Source organism: Blennius ocellaris (genome assembly GCF_963422515.1).
Source record: "Blennius ocellaris genome assembly, chromosome: 20".
In the NCBI taxonomy this organism is placed as follows: Eukaryota; Metazoa; Chordata; class Actinopteri; order Blenniiformes; family Blenniidae; genus Blennius; species Blennius ocellaris.
The window spans coordinates 10,956,244-10,982,363 of record NC_137669.1 but is presented as its reverse complement, the minus strand read 5'-3'; the positions used below and the strand labels follow the sequence as shown (position 1 = coordinate 10,982,363).

The following is a 26,120-nucleotide window of genomic DNA, read 5'->3' as shown; positions in this document are numbered from 1 at the left end:
GAAATACTTAATATTAAATAGTCGAAGTAAAAGTTTACATCATATTTTCCCGCTTTATCTCCACATAGTGACAGTTTAGAGCCCTGATGCTCAAAATCATCACAATGTTTTTTTTTTTTTTTCAATACATAGAAATCGAATGATGAATTTGTGACTTCAAAGAGAAGTCTGCTCAGCTGGATTCATGCGGTCGACTGAAAAGCCTCAGATCAACATTCAAAGCGGTACCTTGAAAAAACCAGAAGAGACGTAGAGGAAAACTGTGACTTAATAAGCACAGAGGCCCGTTCCTATTGTTGAAGGCCTGCGTACCATGCCGTTGATAAATTGCTTGATGCAGAGCAACGATACCATGAATGCAAGCTAATGTGAAGAAACCAGGGGTCGCAGTCACATATCGATCGGTGGCCTCTGACCCGGCACCCGTGGACAAAGACAAGGCTCATGTGAGGTTAATGACCCTGGCAAATAAATTGATTATGCAATAAAGTATTAGAGGAGATCGACAGTCTGGAAAGCATTTTCATTGCACTCGGTTCTGGAGAATTCATGATTTAATGACGGCAACTAATTCCGTGGGGATGAAATGATCTCTTTCCCATCCGAAAATGTCTCCATCTGAGTGATTATGCCTGTTATCAGTGACAGTGGCTGGCTGTAAAGAAAAATTAGTGGCTCCTTATAGAATAGGCAATTATTCGGAGCAAGAAAAAAAGTATTTCTACTTCAGGTACCTGCAATTTACTTGAATATATATTCTAACACAAATATCTGTATTTTCTCCTCCTCGCATTCTTCAAACTGGCTCGTCACTAGTTTGAACTTCTATGATGGAGATTTAGAGTTACAGTGAAAGAATCAAAGCAGCTGATGGTGTCCGATATCCATACTGAAGCTGCAAGAAATGACAAATTTAAGAGAGATTAATTTACATTAATAGTAGGTGAATGGCGGGACTTTCTGTTTTCCTTTCAGGAAACATGAACCAGCACAAGCGGAAATAAATTCAAAGAGACCTTGAAAAAAAAAAAAAAAAAAGCTCTTTCACAGTAAAGATTTTACTTGTGAGCAAATAAACAATAAACAGTATTGATCATTGGTGATCAATGAGTACTTGAGCATTACCTGACTCTCTAAAGCTGTCGCGGGCAGTCTGGCCTTAACCTGTAAGGCAAAGGAAACACAAGAATTAATGAAAGAATGAACTCCAGCATGTGGCCTTTTGTTTCGCCGGTTCTGCAAAGTGAGCACAAAAATGCAATACACGCCGATTAAAAGTAATCCAGCTTTTGTGGCGTTTGCATTTTCTGCCACCCAGCCACTGTTTATGGGTCTGCTGGACCCACTGCATTTTGCGGTTTGTAATTCAACACAATCAAGTAATTTTACCTTAAAATACTCAACAGATGATTACTTAATCCCAATTATAAGCAATATAAACAGCAAATAGAGTTGTTACGTGCCCTTTTTCTTTGTTAGAACTCATTTCTAAGAAGTACCACCCGTTTTGGCTATGATGAAATGTAAAAACAAAGAAAATGTGTTGTAATCAGGAAAAAAAAAGATGTTTATAACCAACAAATGTGTAAATGAAGAAAGATGTATCATTGCTACTGATGTCCAGGTTGACTCAGGAGGTGGGCTAATAAGACCCCCCCCCAGGATGAGATGGGGAGGAGGGAACAAAATGTTTTACAGCATCCAGTATGTCAAAGAATATCTCCAGTGGCTGTAGGATCCTCATTTTGCAGCTGGACAGTCACCCTTCTTTTGTTATGTCATGACCCATGGTGGTCTGGTTTTTGATGCTACTGGCCACACGTTCATCCATCCCCGTGTAGAATACTCCTGAGTTCCCCTGTAGAGACTTGGAAGGTTCAAGGAGGAAGTGGCGTCACGGGCAGCCCGGGTCTTTATATCGAACACTGTCTAAAAGGGCAGTGGCCCCTAAATGGACTCAGCTGCTCATCACTGGTGACATTCAGCACAGAGTTTACAGCAGGGACGGCTGAGAACAGAGTACATACAACCTGTAATTTCCACACTTTTCTTCGCACTGGGTCCAGTGGACCCGGACACCCTGCATGTAATATATATGCGTAGGGGGTCTATATACAGTATGTGGACATTACAAATGAGTTCTGATATATGATCTTCGCAGAAAATGAGCCAAGGCCAATGAATCTCAGTTTACAAAATTGATTAATTGTGTGTTTTTTCTTTTGACAAAAAAAAATGTAAATGGATCCTGCAGACCCGGACGCCATACAAGGGTTAATGCACCAACACTACTGTGTTCAACTCAAATGCAGCACACTAATGGCCAATTGCAAAATGAACATGCCTCCTGCCGTCTTCATTGTTTTGTTTTTTTTTCCTCAATTTTTTTACAGGCTTGAGATTTGGGTTGCGCCTCCAGACATTAGTCTCACCTAAAAGCCCTCCGGCATGCTGTGTGTGTGTGTGTGTGTGTGTGTGTGTGTGTGTGTGTGTGTGTGTGTGTGTGTGTGTGTGTGTGTGTGTGTGTGTGTGTGTGTGTGTGTGTGTGTGCATGTGTGCAATAAGTGGGCCAATAGTTGTTCGGGCAGAGGCGACAGAAGCACCTGACTGTAATTACAGCAGCAGAGTTTTGCCAAGTGCAAACAGCTATTCTCTCTCTCTCTCTCTCTCTCTCCCTCTCTCTCTCTCTCTCTCTCTCGCTCTCTCTCTCCCTCCCTCTCTCTCTCTCTCTCCCCCTCAGACTTCATTCAGTTTAAAACTTTTCTCAAATTGCTTCCTCCATCCACTATCAGAGTTTGTTCTTGCCCTCTGATTTGCAGCCCCTGCTTCTCTGCTCTCTTAACTCATCAGTCATTTCCACATGATAGTGCAGCACCATGATATATCAGACTATGTAACTGGCGAGCGGAGTGCACGAAAATGGCTTCTCCTGCATCATATTCTTGTAGATTTGACTTCAGTTGGAGGTTTTTTTTTTCACTTCCTTTCCATAATATTCAAAGAGTATTGAGGCGTTATTTGTAAAAAAGTGAATATCACAAACCTTGAAATAGTACAAGGCTGCATGACAGGTGCTTTACAAAAGTTTTATGGATTTATCCGAGGCCGTATGAGTCTGTCGTCTTGTTTAGCGAGTATGAGAGACGGACTCACGTGTGTCTCGTGTCCCTCCCTCAGGTTGTATGTGAGGTCCTGCTGGATGTCCTGGACAAAGTGGTGAGAGTATTCTGGGTACAGGTCCAGCACCTCGTAGAGGCCCCTCAGATTGATACACTGCAGGTCACAGTATGTCAGGGCTTTCACGTCTGCGTTGGTTTTTATCACCCGGTCATCCAAGGACAGGTTCGCTCCGATCAGGTCCCCTTTACCTGCTCAGAGAGAAACACCGACAAGGTGGGTCCGATAAAAAAGGGGGTCACAGCACAATATTTACACACTGGTAAAAGGGTTGAAGATGCACACTCTGGATTCCCTAATGCAGGCACTCTAGCATGTGTTGGATCTTCCATTTATTGAAGGAGGATCTAAGAGGTTTTGGAGCAGAATAGCGCCGAGGCATTAAGAAGCTCTCTTATCTGTTAAAAACTTGGCTCGATGCGTCACGTCAGCATCCCTCTGTTAAGCTGCCTCCGTGCTATGCTGGTTTCTTTACTGCTAATACAGTATAGTCCACAATTAAACCTTTAAGTTCTACGCAGGCTTGCAGTTGTGATTTCATCTGGTGTTTTGGGCTGAACCACGAGTTGAAATGAATAATGCTCATTAATAAGTCCTTTGTTCATGAAAAGCAGTGCGGAGCTTTGATAAAATACCACTATTGCCATATATTACTCTGGATCTTGTGTTTCTCCGTGCAATCTGATGTAATCCTTGAACACCGTGATGTGACGATCCTCAAACTAACCACAAAGCTTTGACTTCAGCAAACACATATAACTTTTCTAAAACTCCACTTTCTTCATTACTTATTTTAAATTTACATTTTTTCTACCTGGCACTGTGTCAAAAGGCAAAGAAGCACTAAGCAAGCAAAGTGTATTACATAAATCAGTTTCTGGCCAATATTGTCTCTTTATCTTCTGATCTGATCCAAATAACTGTGAAATATAATTAATTGTTTTTGCACAACATTCTCTCTTTATATTTGATTGCAAAACGGTGTTGAATTTATCCTGCATGTGACAGTGCTTCTTAATTCTGTATCCAATTGAAATACATATGCAGCATATTTGCTGCTTCTATATCTCTAGCATGATTGGATTCTGAAAATTGTAATCACATTTGGACCAGCAATGCTTTGAAATGTTTTTATCAGTTAATATACATCACATCACAATTTTCCCAATATGGTACAGCAACTGTTTTGGTACTGCAGCCATTCCTTTCAGGTGTGGGAAGATACATCAATGGTGGCAAATTTGCATTTAAACTCCATTTTTAGGTAAAGTTACTGTCATTTAGGTTTGTGGAAAGTATATTTTCCACTTCACGAACGTCCTGCAGCTCTTCTCACTGCACGCTGCAACAAAGAGCAGGAAGGCAGCAGGAAATAAACACATCTGACAACAAGGATTTCTATTGTCTCACACCTCCATTTGAATATCTCCTGCTAATTAAACGTCGACGCCTACTTGTCTGCGCTTATCACAGTTGAGATGTTGAGGATAACTGCAAAATGCACCGGCAAAAAAACCGAGAAGGTAATTAAGCTGAAGAGATGAAATTCGCGATTACAATGTTTTGAAACTAATCACTAATGACTCAGTAACGCACAGAAAACAGGTACCGGCTGAATGAGACACTGAATGAAGAGAATTTCATTTTTATTGTTGGTATAAATGATTGTTGACGATTGGCGCTCAGTTTTTAGTGCATTTCTGACTTGGGTTCAAGTGGCAGTGGCAGCTGCTCCCGTTCATATATAAGACCCAGCGAAGCACCCCGTTAGTGTTAATGCCCCTAAAGCACTGATAAATTATTCATTCGGGTCATTGTGAACTGCTAAATTACACAGCAGCTGATGGAGTGGCAGTCATGACAGTTCTTGTTCTCCTTCACTCGTCTCTCCTCCCACTCCTCCTCACCTCCATCATTATTGCTCTCCTTGCTCCTTCTCCTCCTTCAGCACTGTTTCCTATTTCCACAACACAGCCTCCATTTTCACATTTACTTCCTTTTGACCATATTGATTAAAGCATTTATCTCTACTTATATCCTAATTTCCTCAGTCTGAACTTATTTCACCTTTTCTGCCTCCTTCTCTTGCTTTCCAACTCTGAAAGAGAAACTCTGTTTGTCTTTTACTAATTTTCTTTTCTCTCACTTTCTTTCTAACCTCTTGTTTCTTCTTATTTCACTTTCCGCTCTTTCTCTCTTACTCCCGATATCCGATTTTCCTTTATTTCTTTTCACCTTCTCTCCCTCGCCTTTTAAATCGCTGTAGTTCTTCCTTTGTTTACAGGTTATTTATGTCTCACCGTCTCTTCATTTTTCTGTTTACTTTGTTTTTCTCTCGTTTGTTTGTAAGTTTTATGTGCTTTCCAAGCCTTTCCTCCCTTTCTCTCCCTCTCTCCTTGCTTTTCTTTGTACTCTCTTTTTCCTTATTCCCTCATCCATCCCACAACCTTTCATCCGTTCTCAATTGATAAACCAACTGACTTCATTTATCTAACTTTAATTTCCACCTTTTCTTTTCTACGTCCTCCTTTTCTTGTCCTCATGATGTCAGACACATCAACTTGTGCGAGATCTTTTCCCCCCACTATATTGACTTGGGTAGTTTCTGTTATCCAGCCCCCATGTACTCCTCATCCTCACATGTCTCTTACAACCACTGACATTGTCCTCCACTCTAGATTACAGTATGTGGTACAGAGCTCTGGCTATGGATTCATAGTGTGACGAAGTAGAAGGACTGAACGCACACACACACACACACACACACACACACACACACACACACACACACACACACACACACACACACACACACACACACACACACACACACACACACACACACACACACACATAGAGAAACACAAACAGAGAAGAGCTCTTTTCCTGTTCAGTCAGACACTTTATGTCAGGATGACCTTCCGCACAGGCAGAATGAAGAGACAATGTCCATCAGACCTACACATGCACGCACACAAACGCCTTTCTGTACAGGAGTAAACAATTCCACCTACTCCATACTCACAAAAACCTTGTACGCACGCACACACAATGCCATAAAGGCAAAAGAACAAAGATCACTGACAATACAAGGCTGCATCATACAACAGAGTGTGGTAGAAAATACAACTCAAATGGTTATTATGCTTCAGTTTTATTCAGTACAAATCCTTGGATAAATGTGTGTCGCAAAAAACTGGCCATAGTGAAAAGAAGTGCAATTTGTGCTTTCAGAACGTTGCGATGGTGACAGCAGAACAGGAACCGAGAGGAAGCCCGAAACAATCTCTGGAAGTAACTTTTTTCATGTTGAAAAAGTAGAGAAAGAAACACAAATAAAAATCAAACAAATCTAATAGAATGGCCATGTAGGTTTTCAACAACAAACTTTCTGTATCCACATCTGCACCAACACACTAATATGGATCATTTTAAGACGCATGCAGTATTTAAGAGTTCATTTGGAAGTTGTTGAAAAGTTTGACTTTGGAGTTGATCTTGATGTTTATTGAACTGCTAATATATTTTTGATGAGGCCTTTCGAAATGCAAACTTTCTCCTACAAAGCTTTTTCCCAGCTGAATCAGTTTGTTCTCAGGAGCAAATCAACAGCTTTCTTCTTCACAAATATCTATTTAAAATACTTGTGAATTGTTTTTTTCCCCCATTACAAACGATTTTTAATATTAACACGCATTCTTAATATTATCTGATAAATGCAAACACACTTGCATCCTTTGTTAGTTTGAGCTGATGTGCAGCTTCTGCATGTGTTTCTGCGTCTGCTTCCTTCATTAATGAAAGGCCAGTTCCTATTTTAGCACGTTGCTGTTTTTGGATTTGCTGTCAGGTTATCCAACTCCTGAACTGGACCTTTCAAGCATCGCGTTACTCTCCTTCTGTTGTAGATCACACTGAAGTCGGTGCCGGCAGCTGATAGCAGATTTAGCAGGCGCTTTAGCAAACTAAGCATTAATTTAAAACCAGTGAGTGGAAATGCAAACAATTCTGGCCCCGAGTGCCACATTGAGACTGATTTCAACAAGCTGCAGGAAACTGGGGCGAACGGCAACGGAGTGGCTGAGACTAGACACCAGAGAACTGGACTGATCAAATGGGTCGGGCACAAGCAGACGGATTAAACTCAATAGTGGACTGAATTACAAAGCCTTGTGTGAAAATTGTAATTACTACCAGGGTGTGACATGACACACTGTGCAGAGGCCAACATGTTGTCTGTCATGTCATCTTCACTCAACTTGCATTTATCTTTGAGGACAGTATATACAGTATTTTGGCCACGTACATAAAGCCAAGCTCAGCAACAGAGGAACCGCTTCACATTTTTTGTATGTTCTGTTAGATAGCATATTGTTGAAAAATGAGCTTAATACCAATCTGCTCCAAAAATGAGTTATAGCCTTTAGGACACCGTAATGCTCCTGTTTATGAACAAAGAGTTCATTTACTGGGCCGTCTTTAACACAATGAGCCGCTCAGAGCTTTATTATGAACATTGCTGCAAGGATACCCTTTGTAGGAATATAATAAAATCCCAGGGAGCGTCCCGCCGCAACGGAAGTCCCTTTTCATCGCTTTATCTTACCGAGGATGGCCAGCACCATGCCGTCTTTCAGCACCTCCATGGAGCCCGAGCAGACAAAGAAGATGGCCTGGAGGGCGTCGCCCTGCCGGAGGAGGTACTCTCCGGGAGCGCAGAAGGAGGTCTTGATGTGCAGCGACAGGGAGCGAAGGCAGCCGCGGCTGGCGGAGGCAAACAGCGACAGCTCCAGGATCTCCTTGTTAAGGTGCATGGTGATGTCGGATCGCAGCTCGTCCGGGAAGTCCTTCAGCAGCTGTGGGAGAAGAAGTGACGGTGACAAACGAGCAACGGGATAGAAACAAAGAGTGCGATGCAGGTGGGAGCCTTGAAAACACCCTTCTGCAATTCAATCATTCCAATGATTGTCTTGGCGAACTCAGATTTAATTGTCAACCTTGGGTACGAATGGAAACAGGAATCGAATTAGAACTCACATAAAAACAGAGCCTTGGAGGAGAGATGAAGCCAAAGTGAACAAACAGACGCTGAAATCACTGAATTATTTAAAAACGTAAACTTCTACACTTGCATACAAATGCGTCACATCAAGCCTCACATAATGCAACATACAGTAACAAATACAATTGGGGGGGTGGGGGGGTGGGGGCTGTATGTCGTCTCTCTGCCTGCCTCCTTGTCAGGACAAAAAAACCTGGAGCTCAGCGCCACATAGAGTTGATCAATGAGTCATCAGAGCCAGGCTGACTTTAATCAACAGGCCCATCTATAATTCAACTGCCGGCGATTCATCACCATCACTCCATCTCAGCCCTGCTCTGCGCTCTGACAGCTGTCTCGCAGGCATTCACTGCCTGGAGGGACAAGTTACTATTAGACTGCTGAATGGCTCCCTCCATTTCCCCCCAGCTTGTCGAGACGAGGCGTCGTTCATCCCGCGTCTCCGTTTGTGCTTTCTTTAAACTGCCACACTGTCACATTTGCAAGCCTTGCTTTGTCTGCGCGGGTCTGTGTGTGTCAATTTAAGGGGTCGTATTAATCTCCATTGTAATTGTAAACACTCTTAAATGGGCCTCCATTCCAGCCGGTACCTTAGCCTAATGTACTTTAAAGAAAATGGCTTAGAGGAGTTGAGACAAACTAAACTTCCAAAAGTTCAAAGTGCCCAGAGGACTATCACAGCTGAACAAAACGCCATGTAATCCATAACATAATATATGCATAAAAAGCCATGTCCCCCCCCCCCCCCCCCCCCCCTTTCATTGTCAGATAGTGCTGAGGGCAGCCTCGTGCTGCTACACAGTGGGGATCATGTTATATCGATCATATCATCACACCCATGATGAGCTCAAATGTGAGGAATGAGGAGAACGTGAACTTTCAGATGAATTATTGATCTTTCTTTGCTGTGCTGTTGAGGATGTAAAATACAAATGAAGCATATTGAAAGAGCAGTGGGTGAAGCTAAGTTAAGCGTATGCATGAGAAGCTCTTGTTGACGGAAAATATCTCCCGACGCCAAAGTCGACTGAAGGTTGTTTTTACCTCATTACAGTCGATGCCATTGTTGACCGACCATGTTGTCTGAAAGTACTCCAGCATTCGCTGCTTGAGGCTCTGCGGCAGGTGATGGACGCGTATGAAGTCCTTGAGGTCTTTGGTTCGGGTGTGGTACTGGGACCAGCGCGAGTACATCCTTTGGATAATGGCCGTCACGTTACCGAAGACCAGAGCGTGCATCAGTGCTGCAGGTGAGGGGAGGCAGAGGAGGAGGGACTGATGAGGGAGCGTTCTGGAAGATGAAGCATTAAGAAAATAGACCTGCAACCGTCGAGACAGAACCAAGATAGAAAAACCCTCCAGGTGCCTTTTTATTCCTTCTCGGGGGGACAGCAGAGGAACATTCATGTTTGCACTTCAATGTAAATCTGGGGCAGATTGCAGTAAGAGGGGCAGTGGGGGGTCTTTCAGGGTCAACAGTAGATCTCAGCTGAACCTTTACAGAATATATGGGATTTGACCTCCTGCCTGTTCAAACTAGGTCAGTGTTAAACCGGGACATCAGGATATCAGGTTTTCCTATAGTTTGTACAATGATTTTCAAATTTGCATTGGAGTCATAAAGAAATCTACAGATATATGTTCAGCTGTCTTTGGAGATCCTTTTATCTGATTCTAACATTACGTTAAATACTATTTCTATGACAATGATCACTATCAGAACCACATGGAAACTGCATGGAATAAAGTTTAAATGTATAAAACGCTTTAGTTGTTACTGTCTTGGCCATGGGTCCATGGAAAAGAGATATTTGATCTGAATGGGACTATATGAGTTGAATAAAGCTCTGATAATAAATTATAGTGCATTGATGGAAACACCTATTGGCAGCCATGTTTTGCCATGTGTCTTATATGTTCTGTCGTCAGTAGATATTGTCAGTGTTGCACAAGTGAATGTAAATACCACTCATCTCATTAGAAAGCACTGAAATTACTAAATTAGTTACTAAAAATAAATAGCAATGAGTTACTCAACGAGAAGTGTTTACATGCCTTTGTTATTATCATATTCTTATTTTGACACATCTCACACATCTCGGCCAGTCGACCTGCCATGCATTTTGAAATCGTTAAACATTCCGATTTTAGAGCATCTTCCTCCAGTGACGATGCTCTAAAATCTGAACATTAACAATTTTGTCAAAATGCATGGCAGGCGCTGTGGATAGAGACTGTTAATGTCGCTGTCAGGAGGACTGAGGGCCTCCTCGGGTAAAGATGAGTTTAGTTGAATAGTATTAAAGCTGCACATCAGTGAAGGTAACAGGACGGAGGTCAGCAGGTCAGCTGTTCTTTAGTTAGATTTGCATATTAAAAAGAAAAATCACACTCCAGTTATTGCAGAGTATTTCTTTGTTCTCACAACATTTAGTTGTGAACTGAAACTGGAAATGTCTCTTTATTAAGCAGTACAATATAAATGAATAAAATTTGTTTAAATGTCATGTTGGTTTGAGCTGCATGACTCACAAAATACTAACCAAGCAAGCCCCACATTTACATTCATGTCTTGCTACAATACTACTCACAGCAAAAGATCAGTTTCCATACTGACAGGAGTGTATTTGATTCATTTGAAAGATGTCTACACTTTCTACACCCACCAATCATTTTTTTCCGGCATGCTGCAGCTGTGTTGCACACTCCTGGACAATATTTGTATCATGTAACAGATATAAAATTAACAATTTGGTTGATTTCAGAGAAGGAAAGTGAGATTTAATGTAAAAGTAAAATCATTCCACCACTTTTGACAGTTCATCCAAACTCTCGACTAAAACATCTCACTTATTTGTAATGAGACACAAATCCAATTCTGTCCACAGACTTTTCGGAGTTGACCTTTGCTCTGTTGTAAATACAACTCGGTGCTTTGTGTTCGTTTGGGTTGCGTCGTCCCACAAGGGCTGGGACGAGTGTGTTTGTGCAAGTGTGTGGATATGTGGTGTGTCGGTCCGCCCGCGGGCAGACCGAGACATTTAGCATTTCGCTGAGGCGGAGTGGGGGAGAGTCCGCAGGGAGAACATGACCACGATGGCATCTCCTCAGCCCACAAAACCAAAACAAGCTTAACAACTCAGTTTGAGGCGCTTCACACTTCCCGGGAAACGTCTGTCACGACTCACAACTAATCAAAACGATCTCATTGTGTTGATTATCTTGCTGAAACGGTAAAAATATAAATGTATGTCCCGATCGTATTACATGTTTTGTGTAGTACCTCCGATGAGCATGACGCAAACAGAGAAGATCTTCTCGGCGTCTGTGTTGGCCGACACGTTGCCGAAGCCCACGCTGGTGAGGCTGCTGAGGGTGAAGTAGAGCGACGCGATGTAGACGCTGCGGATGGAGGGACCGTTACCAGTCCCATTAACTCCTCCTATGGCGTAGTACGGCGACTCCAGACGCTTCCCCAACTCATGGAGCCATCCTGGTTTTAGGGTGGCGTTAAAAAAAAAAAAACAATGGTTAGAAGCACATTAAACAGTAACTGATATACCTCTTAACCTATTCTCTTTTATCGCGACAGTGGTTCTACATCTTTTAATACAGGATTTACATTTATGGTCACAGTCGGTGTGGCCTCTCATCTCTAACTTCAGTGCAACAAGTGATGTTGATACACAGAGATCCAGGTAACAACATATTCTGTGTTGTGGACATTATTAAATAAGATATAAGTATAGGGTCCCTGATATTCCCACTGACATCTAGGTTATATTGCCTTGCATATATTTCATATTAATAACTTCATACCACTATTCATCTTTAAATTGCCCCTCGGGGATAAATACAGCTCTTTTCATTCTGAAAACAAGCAATAGCTTGTAAATGAAAGAAAGCTCATGCACCTAAAGATGGTATGTAGATCATAAAACTGAGAATGAGAATAACACTGCACTGAAAATAGAAGTCCAGCAGGAATCTCCCTCTCTCTCTCTACTAACCGACCGACGGACCAACCAATCTGCCTATTCTTAACACACGTTGACAAAGCGATCTAACTCTGTAGAATGACCAATCCACTGACTCATCAATCTATTTACATACCAATTGACAGGCCTTCCGGTCTTAATATCAATTGCGATCGACCAATTGACCAAATGACCACCTCTGAGCCTGGTTCTATAAAAGTTTCTTTATCCTCCAGGGAGTTTATCCTTTCCACCGTCGCTCATATGGATTTGTTGGGTTTCTTTCTGTAAAAAGCACCTATAAATGACTGCGTTGTATTTGGTGCTATATCAATAAAGTTGAATTGAATTGAATGGCCAAGCAATCAAGCGACCACCTCCCTCCCTCCCTCCCTATTGTGATAGTCCTATTATCTTTTTCAATTGCCCCGTCTTTACGTCTTGTATTCCCTCGTGTCCCCTGATGTCTGTTTTTCATCTCCTGTATGAGTTCAGTGTCCCTTTGCTCCTCCTCCCTCCACTCCCCTGATTACTCTTGATTGTTGCCTTCTGTGTCTCGTCGTCCCTGCCTCCCAGTGTGTTTAAGCCCTCAGTCTGTCCCTCCGTATTGTTTCGTCTGCGTACTTCTGTGAAGGTCTGCTTTGTTCTGATCGTCTCGACTCGCACAAGAAATGATCATCTGTTTTTTAATTATGTTTTTTATGCATAATATGAGAATACGATACACTCCCGAACAAACTCAACATATCCGAAGCAAGACAAACAAACATAATATAAAATTTTTATGCCGCACGTGGAAACCGACCTTTTAATTATATACAACCAATAAAATGAAGAAGACCATCCACAGAAAAGAGAGAGAATATTATGTGAAAAATGTCAGTGCCACTCGTGTTGTGTCATGGAGTGTCTCAACAGAGCTTCTACAGGAGTGTAATGTAGGTCAGGATACTTGAAGCTAAAAAAAACATGTTTCACGCGTGTATGATTGATACTGATGAGCTTTGTACCAGTAAAGGTGTACCGGCTGAGAATGGCTCTGTATGACTATCCTAATCCAATGCATTCACATCGTAGTATACAAATCACCGATTCTCATGGAGCAAGACCAGTAAAGTGTCGCACTCAAGGATGCAAATTGTATTTTGACGCCTTTAGCCCCCTTCCCAACACTCGGACCATAAAACCAGCAGCTCCACCAATTACTGGCCGATGTTTAATGAGATAGGATAACGACTGTATATATTGAAAAAAAAAAAATATATATATAAAATTCTTACACAAAGCATAATTTCACCTGTCCTTCATGCCACTTCCAGAACAATGACTTTTATATTGGGAACAGATCAAATAACTTGCACACCAGAAGTGATCTCTGGTCAGTCCAGTGTGGAGACACACAGCTAATCCCAGGAGAATCTGCTGCAGACACTGATGAATGGTAATTGGATGGAAGCACCTCATAGCTGCCTCACTTCAGCATCAGAAACGCATAATTGGGATACAACACATTAATCCTGCCTCATGTACCGACCTGTTATTTTATGACACTGAAATGCAGTAATTGGTGAAGAGAAATCTGCATCGCTCTCATGACCCAGTCAATGCTGACCTGGAACCAGTTATGAAGACGCAGGGCTGAGGTAATTGCAAGCAGCGCAGCTCATCGATACTGACCAGAGATCAGCCCAAGGGGCCTCATTATACGAGTGACCTGCAGCTAGGAAGGATAGGACCTGGAGGCTCCATCATTAATTATAGGGAGAGTCAAGCCATTCAAAGAGATTAAAAAAATACAACACACAAGCAGAGAGTTTCTGTGTTAACGCCGGTTAACACAGAAACTCACACCTGCTGTTCTTGTCACAGCAAGAATCAATAAAAATCAATGAAGAAATAACAGGTTTAATGTAGCTGTTAAAATCAAGCATAGCCACACAGTGGTGCAGTGGTTAGCACGACGATCCCACAGCAAGAAGGCTATGATTCAACTCTTGTATAGAGATTGCATTTTGTTTTCATGTGGGAATTTTCTACAGACACTCACATAATACTATTTCTACCCTTCATAATACTATTTCTACCCTTCTAACCCCCCCCCCCCCCCAAGACTCCCCTGGCTCCACGTATGAAGACAATGATTTTAAACCTCGGTTTGGAAATGGACTGCGATTTTAAATTGGACTCAGATAAAGGCAGTGGTTAAGTCCCACTTCTTCAACCTCAGAAGGCTTGCAAAGGTGAAGACCAGCTTTGCACATCAGCACTTTGAGACAGTAATCTATGCTTTTATTACATCTGGGCTGGGTTAGTGTAACACACCCCCTATGTTATAGTCGGCCATTCCTCCCTTACATATCGCCAGTTAGTCCACAACGCTGCAGTCGCCTCCTAACTGGAGCACTGAAGAGGGATCACGTAACTCCCATTCTGGCTTCTCTCCACTGGCATTTTAGAATTCATTTTAAGATTATTTTATTTGTTTTTAAATCTCTGAATAGTCTTGCCCCGCCTTTCCGCTCTGAGCTGACAATCCCCCTCACTGTCCACTTTTAAAACAAATCTGAAGACCCACTTTTATTCCTTGGATTTTAACCATGCGAGGCTGCGCCTGCTTTTGTTGCCAATTTCATAGTTTGTGTTACTGTATTCTATTGTTTTATTGCTTACCCTTTTATTGTTATTATTATGTGTCTATTATGTAAAGCCCTTTGGCTTCAGTCGCAGCTGTTTTAAAGTGTTTTAAAGTGCTCTATAAATAAATAAAGCTGACTATATCTCCCACAATACAAAGATAGTCATGTTAGCGTGTTAGAAGAGGAATCAATGCCGACTAACATTTGTTGACAAGAAGATAGAAGGGATAATAGGCTGGATAATTCCGTGTTTGAGTTATAAACACATACTCCAATGTATGACAACATGATGAAACACTTATACAACACAGTTATTCACAGACCTCCCAGTTCAATACCACGTTTCACACCTCTGTCTCTGCAGTGTCATTTTGATTGATCTGTGAGGACTGCAAATATTACCACAATGCCTTATACAAATCTATAGTTCTGTAACAGGCTTCATCCCTTTTCTTTTCCCCTCGTACTCTCTCAGAACTGAACATTTCTCTCCGGAAGGCCAAAAAGTCAATCAGAAATCCATGATGATCTACAGGACTTCAGATCCTAAAATAAAATGGAACAGAACTGCTGCTTTCACACATCTATACCTTCTTGGGAAGAAATGCTGATTTGAAAATGATGAGCAATAAAAGTGGTGTACACCAGGATGCTGAAACACTCATCAAGTGCCAGAACAAGTAGAATTTGAGTCTGAAAAACTTCAGCGAAGTGAAGTTTTCCACATAAAATATATGCTTGATTTTCATAATGTTAGATTACCAATATACCATCCAATATTTTAACTGTATTGTTTGCATATACACTGAGCCATTTATGAGGCAGGAGCAATTTATTGTTTCGATTTATACTAATAATCACACACAGTTTCCTTTATGCCGATCCAGTATTTGACAAGGCGAAATGATGATTCCCTCTGCTGAAAAGGCACCAAGAAGTCTTGATTATTTCCTTAAATCTCCATTGTGTGAACGCTTTTCACTCACATATTTCAGCCTGTTTTTCTTCATCATTCTGCCTGAATGTACGAACAAAACCAACAACAGCGAGCAACATGCTGTTATTCCATCACTTTTGCTCTGATTGACCTTGATATTTTGTGAACTGAACATCATTCTGTCATTCTTTTTTTTATTCACTGCATTTAAATCTGTTTTGAACGTTACCCCAATGACATTTGCAAAGATAATTAATGTAGTTATACTTGCACTGCAAAGAAAAAAAATCAGAATCGAAATAAAACATTTAAAACTTAATTTGCCATTTGTGGTATTCAGTGCCTAATGGTGAATCAGCAGTTACAAACTAAAAATATTTGGTTTTATGGACATAACGTTGCCAATTCTATTCATATTGTATCACATCTAATTCCCCAAAGTGTCTGACAATGCTCCTACTGATTTTTGGTGAAATGCCCAATCGCGCTCCCGCTGAGCCAAAAGAAACAACAAAGGCACTTGCTACATTTGACTAATTGTGAGCTCGTAGATATTTTTGCCTGTCAGCAAACACTTGGCATCACTGTGCAGGTACTCACCGATATCCCAGTTGTAGGCGTTGGCCTCCATCTCCATTTTGCCGATAATGTACCAGATGCAGGCCATCCAGTGGGCCAGGAGAGCAAACATAGACATGAGCAGGGTCAGTACCACGGTGCTGTGCTGGGAGTATCGGTCCATCTTCTGAAGCAGGCGCAGCAAGCGGAGGAGGCGCACAGTTTTTAACAGATGCACCACGGACACCTACAGACGAAAAACAATATGTCAATGAGACTATTTTTTTTTTTTTTTTTTTTTTTTTTAGGGAGCAGATGGTCTATTTCTGTTTTAGCTTCACACGCATTTACCATTGTATCATTTTCCATTCAAGTAAATTGGAACTGACGAGGCTTTTTGAAATCTATTTGGACATTTCAGCTTAAACAGACAATGGACAAAATGAATTAAAACCCTTAGTTTAATTTTCAAGTTCCAATTTGGGTATAAATGATTAGAGCCTCTTCAGGGGTGACTGTTGAATGCCCTCTTACTCAAACCTGTGGTGTGTAGAGTATGTTTTTCTCTTTCCTAAATATGTGTTCGAAAAAAAGGTCTAAGACAGTACTTTGAAATCACAAGTCGACATGGCTGTGGATGTCTTTGAGTCTGGAAAAATACAAAATAATTGTTCAAGAGGAGTGTATATCTGAATTGGTAATACAAAAAAAAAAAAAAAAAAGAAGTGATGAGGTACATGTGTGTTAAATTCACTCCACAATTCAAAAGACGTCGAAACATATGTTGGGTCAGTGTGGTCCAAGTTTTGTATTTCCATGCTGCTTTAGAATAAGGTCAACAAGAAACAGGACAAAAACCCATGAGACTTATTTTTCTGCTGTAACAGTTGGAAGAGGGCAATGAAAAGAAAAAGGTCCACATATAAACACGTGTTGTGTCATGATGCCCTATGAGTCGGCTGGAGAGGATTTGAGAGTCACTTCTTTCATGAAGCAAAGCGGAGGAGGGGCAGAGACATCAACAACATCAGGGAAGCAGCTGAGAAAACCACTCGATGGCTCTGAATCCAGAGAATAAATCAAAGTGACAAAGGTAATGCCCCTGAAAACTGTCTGATTAACCTTGGCGGGGTCAAGCTGGGCCAGTGTGTCCGATCCTGAAAGATTCAAAACACCGACGATGGGTTGAGGGGCACCAGAAGATGTACTGAAGTGTTTGATGGAGAGCAAAAACTGCTTTTCAGCAGAAGAGCCTTGCATCAGCTGTGATGTGAGATTTCTTTGATGCAATGGGGAGCATGAAGTATTTGATTCATCACGCATCATGTCAAAGAAAGTGTTACATTGGTGTCAGGGCATCAGTCTAAAGGTTGAAGTTGAATCAGAAGTTACTCATTTACTGACATTGTGAGCATTAATACCTCTACTGAGCAATAGCTGTGAATGGAGATACGGAAGGTCATGAAATGGCCCATTCAAACTGACAAATTCCATTGAAATCCTACCAGACACATGAAATTTGCAGGACTGAAAAAAAAAAACCTTAAATATCTTGCAAATGAAAGACTATTCAATTATAGGTAGGGTGGACATTTCATAAAGTCTTTGCCAGAGACAAGTGGAGGATTATGCAAAAGCTTTTCACAAAATTATATCTGCCTGAATGGGAAAAACCACAATCTGAGGCCAAGTGTGTTCTCATTTCATCCACAGGAGAACATTACAACTCTTGATGACTGTGAGATCAATGTTTTTTCCCAGGTTGAGTGTATCACCTTCCTCTGTCGGCACTGTATCAAAGAATAAAGACACACATGCTCGCGTCAAAGCGAAGCAGTGACCGAGTATTGCGCAAGCATGAAATATTTTTGAAAACACGAGGAATATATAAAGATAGTGACAGGACAAGTATGAAAGAGAGGCGCAGGGTGTAATCATCTCCTTTTTACAGATAGTAAATCTCACAAAAGAGTGATAGTCGACAGGAATACACGCAGTTGCACAGCACTGGGCGACAGAAAGCATGCTTTGTGTCCTCCCAGCATTAGAGGGTGCTTAAACGCTCTCAAATTCTATAATTAGAACTTGACAACAGAACTTGACAAATGCTTGTAAACATTACTGCTTTCCGATCTTCACGAGGATTTCCTGATGAAGGACCTTTGATTATAAATACACCAATTCCAGCAATCAGGCAGCCGATCTTAGCAATAGCCGCTCTTGTTTTGTTGATTTAAAAAAACAAAAACGAATCCCCTTTTTCAATTTGAAACTCAACGGTAAGTTCTTTTTGCACACCTTTCCCCACTTTCATGAGCTGCAGATGTGACGTGAATGTCATCCATTGTGCACCTGCTCCTCAGGCAATCTCCACCAGCAGTCCGTCATTTGGGGCTTGCCGTCATGTATCCCCACTGGACACACGCACATGCACACACACGGATATGGGACAAAGAGGACATTTGATATATGTTGCACGAGTGTTTGCATAGTGGAAGAGGGATGGAGTGGTTGCGGGGTGAAAGCGTGGCGGTGATGGGGAAAGTGGGACAAACGCTTAACGTTCAAATAGAGAGCGAAAGTAAAAATAAATGAGGCGATAACGAAGGCTTACAAGCAGCGAGGGTGAAGGAATCTGAAAGTGTGAGGGAGAGTCAGAGACAGAAAAGCAACTGAACGTAGCCAAGGACAGGCGACGTGCGGACGGTTCTCATCAGCTGTGCTCCTGCATATGGCTCCAGGATGCTCGGTGGCACTTTCTCACAGTCTCGCTGTGAGAAAGTGCAGAACTGGTGCAGCACGAGGGGTAATGAAGCCTCCCACCGAGCCCTGGGGAGAAGCTCCATCTCCTCCGCACCATCTATCACCACCCTGCATCCCACCTATAGAGAGAACAGGCTGCGCCACATCCTATTCTCCTCCAGCAACATGAGCAGTGAGCAATATAATGTACGCACCGCATGCCTTTTGAAGTTTCCCCACTTCCACCTCACCTCTGCCATTCACATTTTCATTTCCCCTGCTCATCAGCTGTGAAATGTACATTTAGCAGCATGATTGCTTACTTTCCTCTTTGCTTTTGCAAGGCAGCAATTTGGGCCTTTGAGACTGTAAGTCTCCAGAAATGCTATTATTGTTCCTTCACTTGCAGTCATGTGTTTCACATCACACGAGCATGTTTGACTTTGCTTATTGTATTGGTGCCAATTCACCTGGCTCTTGCTGTTGTTTGGCACAAATGGGGGAACGAGGTCGAGGAGACATACTTGTTAGAGCTTTAACAGTAACTAGTAGACAGCTTGTGTTTGGATCAACCAAAACAATAAAAACACATACGGTTATTTCATGTACCGAGTAAAAGTGCATTTAAGTTCAACGAAAGGCTGTGAAAATGGATGGAAGCAAAATTGCAAAGAAAAAATGCTGTTCCCCGCATTGGAACTTCTATATTTATTGCCTGAAGTGTTTTTCCCCAAAACTAACTTCACTTTTAAATGAGGGATCTTTTGTTCATCCCCCCCAAAAAAAACTGGATAATCCCGACAATCAGCTGACAGTCATGTATAGATGGATGAGCTTTCTAAATACTTTCCAAAGAAATGCAACTCAGCTCCTGCTCTGACAAGAAAAAAAAAGAAAAGAAAAAAGGGTAAAGTCAGGGTGAAACGAGGCCACTTGACTGACTGTAAAACACAGTTAAAAAAAAGAGAGGGACGAACAACAACATCTCACAAAAACAAGAGGAAGGAGAAGGCGAGGGATGGACGCCGCTGTGGCGCTGGGGCTCATTTTGGTGAAAGACGGCTTCTCTCCTCAAAGGCGACGTGGCTCTCAGTACTTTGTCCTCGGAGAGGGACATCACGCAGAACGTTCCTCAATTACCAGCCCCTCCTGCTTCCCCCGCCGGCAGAGGGGGGAACGTGTGGCCCAGTGGCCTTCTACCCAAATCCCAGCCTACTGGGAGTGCATGGTATTTCCATTAATAGAGGTTGAAACCAAACTGGTCTCTTTGCCTGGAGCAGCCTGTCACAGCTCCCAACCTCCCCCCCCCCCCCCCCCCCCCCCCGCCCCACTCACTCAAAGTAAATGACACGACACATCCCTCCACTTTCTCACTTTTTCTTCTTACTTTCTTACCGTGACTTTGATCGTCAGGTTTCTGTTTTGACAGTTTTCCCATAAAAATGTTGAGAGTTTTCTCGCCTTTCTGTTTTTACATCTTTTATATCGTTCACACGTCCAAATAAACCCACAAAACTCGTTTTTTCCCACTATGTGACTCAAGTGCTAGTGCGACAGCACCACACAGGTCGGGTCTTTACATCCGCATTACAGTGTGTAAGAGCGAGGGCGGCCCCTCTCTAAATTAGGGAACCAAAGACAAAAACTTCAATAAGCAACCAATCAAAACCTCCCTATAGTGCAGTACTTCGATTGGGTGATATCATTCAGCCAGGGACAAGACAACACAGTCCACCTAATTGCTTCAGATGCTCCGTTTCTTCCTCCACTCGACTATTCTTAAGGGGGCCATGTATTTGACTCAAGCAGAACAGAAAAAGGTTTTAATGACAAAGATTTGATTGTTTCGTCAGTGCTTGTACACTGTGTGGAATCAATATGCCAAATCAAAGAGACACCGGGGCACCTCTGGAAACAATCCACATGATCTATTCTCATGAAATGTCAAATGCGCCGGATGTGTTGCTCACTACCACAAAAGGAAGAGAGAGCGCTGCTGCCGGGCCACACGTCAATTACCAGATTTGTTTGTTCTCAACGACATTCAAAGCTGGTGTTTCTTTACACTCCCCTGTCTACTAATCCGTCATTCCTGTAAGTTCTTCCAGGAAAAGAAACTAATAAATGCAGAAATGACTGTACATTACATTTAATGGATTTTATTGCTCTTCCAGGGGGTGTGAGACACAGAAGCTGACGGGTGAAGGCAGGCTACACCCGGGACACGTGGCCTGATTAACACGGAGTAAAATGCAGAGACGTAAAGAGTCTCACAGACGCACAAAGTATAATTCCCACCTACATGAAATTTACAGTGACTAATTGACCTTAGACGCACATGTTTTGGACTGTTGGAGAAAATCGAGGCACCTGGAGAAAACCAACACATGTAGAAGTCTCGCTGTGAGACACTAACCGCCACACCACCGTGTGGAACTCTTACAATCAGTGATAATAAAGCTAATGGGAAACCAACAACTATTCCGTTTCCATGTCACTAAAACAGATTTCTTGGTTTAGTTCTGGACTCAGACGTAAATTTTAAAAGCACATTCAATAAATTGTATAAAACAAATCATCCAACTACCACTCAGTCTTCTTCTTCAGTCTAAAAAAACACATAGAAACTTGACCTGCTTTTAGTTTCATGCTTCTTGATGATTGGAACAGAGCGTTCAAAGGTCTGTATCAATGTTTTTATATTTGCATGTTGATGGCTTTTATGTAGTAATTTGCATATTTATGTTCTTTTATAGATTTATTTTAAAGTATTAATGAGGCCTCGTGGTGCTGTAGCAATACAAATCTGCTCTGTCTTCCTCTTTCACACACGACAGACAGAAACTGTGTTTAAACAGGCTAAAGTTACTCACCACGCTGACTTTGAAGGCATAGAGCAGGTCAAAGGGCAAAGCAGCCACCAAGTCGATGATGAACCAGGTGGTAAGGTAGTGGATGCATATCTGCCGAGCGTCGAAGATCACCTGGCCCGATTTGCTGACGTAGGTGGTGCGGAAATTGAAAACAATGTCTGGAGAAAGATAGTGGGGGTTTGGGCCAGTGTGAAAATAACAAACTCTCAAGTGTTGATGCACGAACATTTCGGAAACTGCAACCGACCTATGATGAACAGTATCTCCACAGCGATGTCGCTGACGGTGGTGCTGCGCGTGAGGTCGTCGTCGTCCCCGATGAAGCACACGTTGTAGGGCACGGTGACAGCGACGTAGAACGTGGCGAGCAGGATCAGCCAGTCCCAGCCTGCTTTGAACGTGCTGTAGTGTAGGAGGATGAACTTGGACTTTTTGGCATCGGCTACCTTGTACTCTGGGAGGGCAGGCGGATCCCCAAACACATTCTGGCAGCACAAAGTATAAAAACAGGAGTCACACACCTTGTTTGTGTAGGACACATCCACTGTCTTTTTTTTCCTTCTGGGGATGCAACATAGAGTTCAGCAGCAGTGTTGCGCTCCACTGCACTAATAAACATCTCTCAAGAAGTGCAGGTTTTGTCTTACACCAACATCCTGGGGTATTTCATTAATAGTTTTTCATTTTGAAAATCTAAAGGAAAAAAAATCATGCTTGGAAAAGGCATCACTCAAACCTGGAGATTTTTACTCTTTCTGCATTCGTCCATCACTGAAATTAAACTCAGGGTGCGAACAAACTTTGATTGGTTGATTTAAAAAAAAAAAAAAAATTGAACAAAAATCTGAAATTATATAGCTGCTTATTGCTTGTTTATATGATAGTAGTCATCACACAGATCCTGTATATGGAACGTGTCATACTTCTGATTACTACTTTTTCTGTGTTCCTGTCTCTTTAAGAGGGGAGGCGCAAAGATTACTATTCTATGCGCCGGTTTATTTTTAAACTTCTTCATCTTCATTTTTTTCTTGCATCGGTGTTCAGTGTGGGTTGGGAACATATACACAAAAAGCACATCATATTGTGCACAAAGTTCAGGAACAGTGTGCTGTGACCTTTGGCAGATTGGATTTTTGGCGATAATGAGAGCACATATTAATTAAGCACATCAAAATGTGCAGAACATCTCAAAGTGATGTGCTATGACTTTAATTAATTGTTTTGGGTGTTTTTCAAATTACAGAGCGGAGCCTCAAGGTGAAGCCTTGATCTCAGGCCGTTCCTCCTCTAACAACCTGGCCCTTAACAGATTTTCCTGTTTTTGTACTTTGTCTTCTGCCTCACGTTGCTTCCACAAAAACAACAATAGCTCTTTCCTCTGAGCCCCAGCTGATGCAGCGAGACCTTATTTCATCTTATCTATGTCACTGCCATAACTTAAAAAAAAAGCCATTCATTGAGGTTACCAACTTCCACTCTTCCATATCTAAATCAATATATTTTAAGATATGGATGAAAAAGTTATTACATTTCATTTCTGCTTAAAGAAACATATACCAAAGCTGTAACTGCATTGATAACATCATGCCAACAAACAGTAACGGTGTAATATTCTCGCTTGTGCGATTCATTGGACAGTTTAGTTAACTTCAGAGCTTCCTCGGCTCCCCGTTCTTTCATGCGCACCGTGCTTCAGTGGGATCAGCTATCTCCTCACATCCCACATAATGCGGTCCGCCTCCGCCCTCTTTTGAATGATCCTTCATCGTGTTCCCTCCTGCCCCATTGTTTGAAGAGTCTGATGATACCTTGTTGAGTTTAATCTTGCTCTTCTCTCGGCTGTGGAGGTGACCAGATATGTGGTAGAGCACGGTGCTGCTCCGCAGACGTGCCGAGCTGAATGGAGAACCTGTTTTCACCCTGCTGCGCCGCCGCTCTGTAAACACAAACACAAACGTACATTTACAGGGAAGTCGGTGCGCAAACAGCCACAATGCTTTACCCCCCAAGGTTGACTCTTGATGACTCAATCAGCCGTTATGCTTGATGAAATAACAAAATATTCCATCCTGAATAGGAAAATAGGAAAACATGAATATGCAACAGCGAGAATGTTTTATTTCGGAGCAAACTGTGCAATTTGCAAAAAAAAAAAAGGTTTTCACTGTAATGTTCCTTTTGTAATGTCAAATAACATTTGTCACCTCTTTTGATGGACATTATTCAACCTTACATTGCTGATAATGCCTTATTGTGTAAACACTATCTCCAACAAAACAGTGCAATTTCCGGCTTTGAAAAATCGCCGCTGGGGCTGAGGAGCAGTATTTTATATTTTTCAGTGGGAGATTGCTGCCGGTGTGGGTCTGCGTGCGCGTACGCTCGCAGGCATGTCGGCGTGTGTGCGCCTCCTTCCAACGTACAGTATTAGATAAAGCGGATAGTGCAGTGATGTGTTCAGATGGAGGAGTTGGGTAATAGGAGAAGGCACTTTATTGCTGCTCGGTTCTGAGCTCCATTCTCGCGGCTGTGAACCCACAGGAAAGGACTCAAGGATCGACTTGAGGGAGGGATAACGGCAATAACAAAGCAGGAGAATAGAAATGATAACTGCTTCCGAGTGTCCTTTGGTGGCGTGTATGCGCTCTGCAGTGTGTGTTGAGATTGTGTGTATGGACCCCAGATGAGGGGAACAGACAGGGCCCATCCATAACGCGGCGCAGCCTTGGGGGACGCGACACGGCAGGAGCACAGAGACAGAGACATGCTTATTTTTAGACCTAATGAATTTCCCTCCGCTTTTATAGCCATTCTTTGTGAGGGGGAGAGGGGAGAGTGTAGGTGTGGAGGGGTGGGTGCCGTGTATAAGGTGGTGGGGAAGGCAGAGGCATGTAAGGCCGATAGGAAGCTGGAGAACAGACGGATTTCATTAACGCCGCTGGAACAGATGAGACGTGGCGGTGATGGAAAGAAGGAAAGGTGAGCAAAGGACACGAGGAGGCAGGATCCAAATGGGAGAATGAGTTTTTTGCCAAAGGTGGAAGAGAAGTGTGGAGAAAAAGAAAGACTGCTGATGCAAGAGACTGGGTTCCCCTCTTTTGCACACTTTTGACATGCCGCAACTGGGCTTCATTCAATAAAAGGCTTTCCCAGAATATCACCCGGTCAGAGTTGTTCTGATCATTCGAGTGATGTTAAGATGTTTTGATTCAGTATGACTTTGTTCTCAAACTCAATATTCAGCATTTGGCATAAACACACAATATCCCATGCCTCTCTACGTCTGCGTCGAGAACAAAATGCAAATGTTTGTGAGACATAGCAGACATATTCTCATTTCGACAAGCTTGTCAGAACCCAACCTATTACAGCGAGGTATTTCTTTCTCTCAGAGGCATGCAGTGTCAGCCTCTTTCCTTCTCTATGAGAAGCATTTCATTATGAGAGCAAAAATAACTTTGCTTTCTGCATCCAGCTCTCCCTTATTTACCGGAATGAGAGTAATTAGGCAAGTCCAGGGGAGGCAGGCCGGGGATGAGAAAAGTCAGTTTGCTGACTTCACAAAGACAAAGACAAACACAAACATCCCGATCTAAACATACCGACCTTCTCTTTTCTTTGGGGACTGCTCCTAGCCTTGGATTTGTTCTTTTAAGGTAATAGTATGAGAATGCAGCTTGAAGTATATGAGTGAACTATTGCTTCTGAAGTGCTTCTTTATCGGACAGGATATGTAAGCAATGCTAAACTGAGGCATGATGGTTAAAAGTTTGGGAAAATCTTCGTTTGCTCAACTTATCTCTGGCTGCACCGTGTCGTAGAAGTTCGCACTGTTGTTTCATAATGAGAAGGTGCTTGGTTTGGTCTGGGGGGGTTCCTGTGTGAAGTTTGCATATTGGGTGCGTGGATTGTGGGGTTTTCGGCACTCTGGTTCACTCGCACAGCCCAAAAACAACTGAGGATACTAAAGGGGGTTTTATCCTGCTTTCACGCAATCTTGGTTGGTGTTAAAGTTTTTTTTTTTGGAGCATTGCAAAACACTTATCCATATAGCTGACTTTGTCCACATTATTTTAATGTATAATATCACAATATCTCTACTATATTTTACATGATTGATGCATTTTTTTAATGCAGTTTGTGGCTGTGGGGCAT

At 42.3% G+C, this 26,120-nt stretch overlaps 1 protein-coding gene across 1 annotated transcript in view; it reads right to left on the bottom strand.

The window, feature by feature from the left end:
• The window catches only part of kcnh8 (potassium voltage-gated channel, subfamily H (eag-related), member 8), a gene marked incomplete at both ends in the record, with an annotated part of 51,408 nt that overhangs the window by 7,155 nt on the left and 18,133 nt on the right, over nucleotides 1-26,120 (bottom strand). The window contains 9 exons of the mRNA XM_080515522.1: nucleotides 1,126-1,164; nucleotides 3,154-3,368; nucleotides 7,784-8,033; nucleotides 9,284-9,483; nucleotides 11,523-11,732; nucleotides 16,390-16,594; nucleotides 21,963-22,120; nucleotides 22,210-22,447; nucleotides 23,774-23,901. Of these exons, the coding sequence (XP_080371648.1) occupies nucleotides 1,126-1,164; nucleotides 3,154-3,368; nucleotides 7,784-8,033; nucleotides 9,284-9,483; nucleotides 11,523-11,732; nucleotides 16,390-16,594; nucleotides 21,963-22,120; nucleotides 22,210-22,447; nucleotides 23,774-23,901 (1,643 nt within the window). The remainder of the gene's footprint in view (nucleotides 1-1,125; nucleotides 1,165-3,153; nucleotides 3,369-7,783; nucleotides 8,034-9,283; nucleotides 9,484-11,522; nucleotides 11,733-16,389; nucleotides 16,595-21,962; nucleotides 22,121-22,209; nucleotides 22,448-23,773; nucleotides 23,902-26,120) is intronic.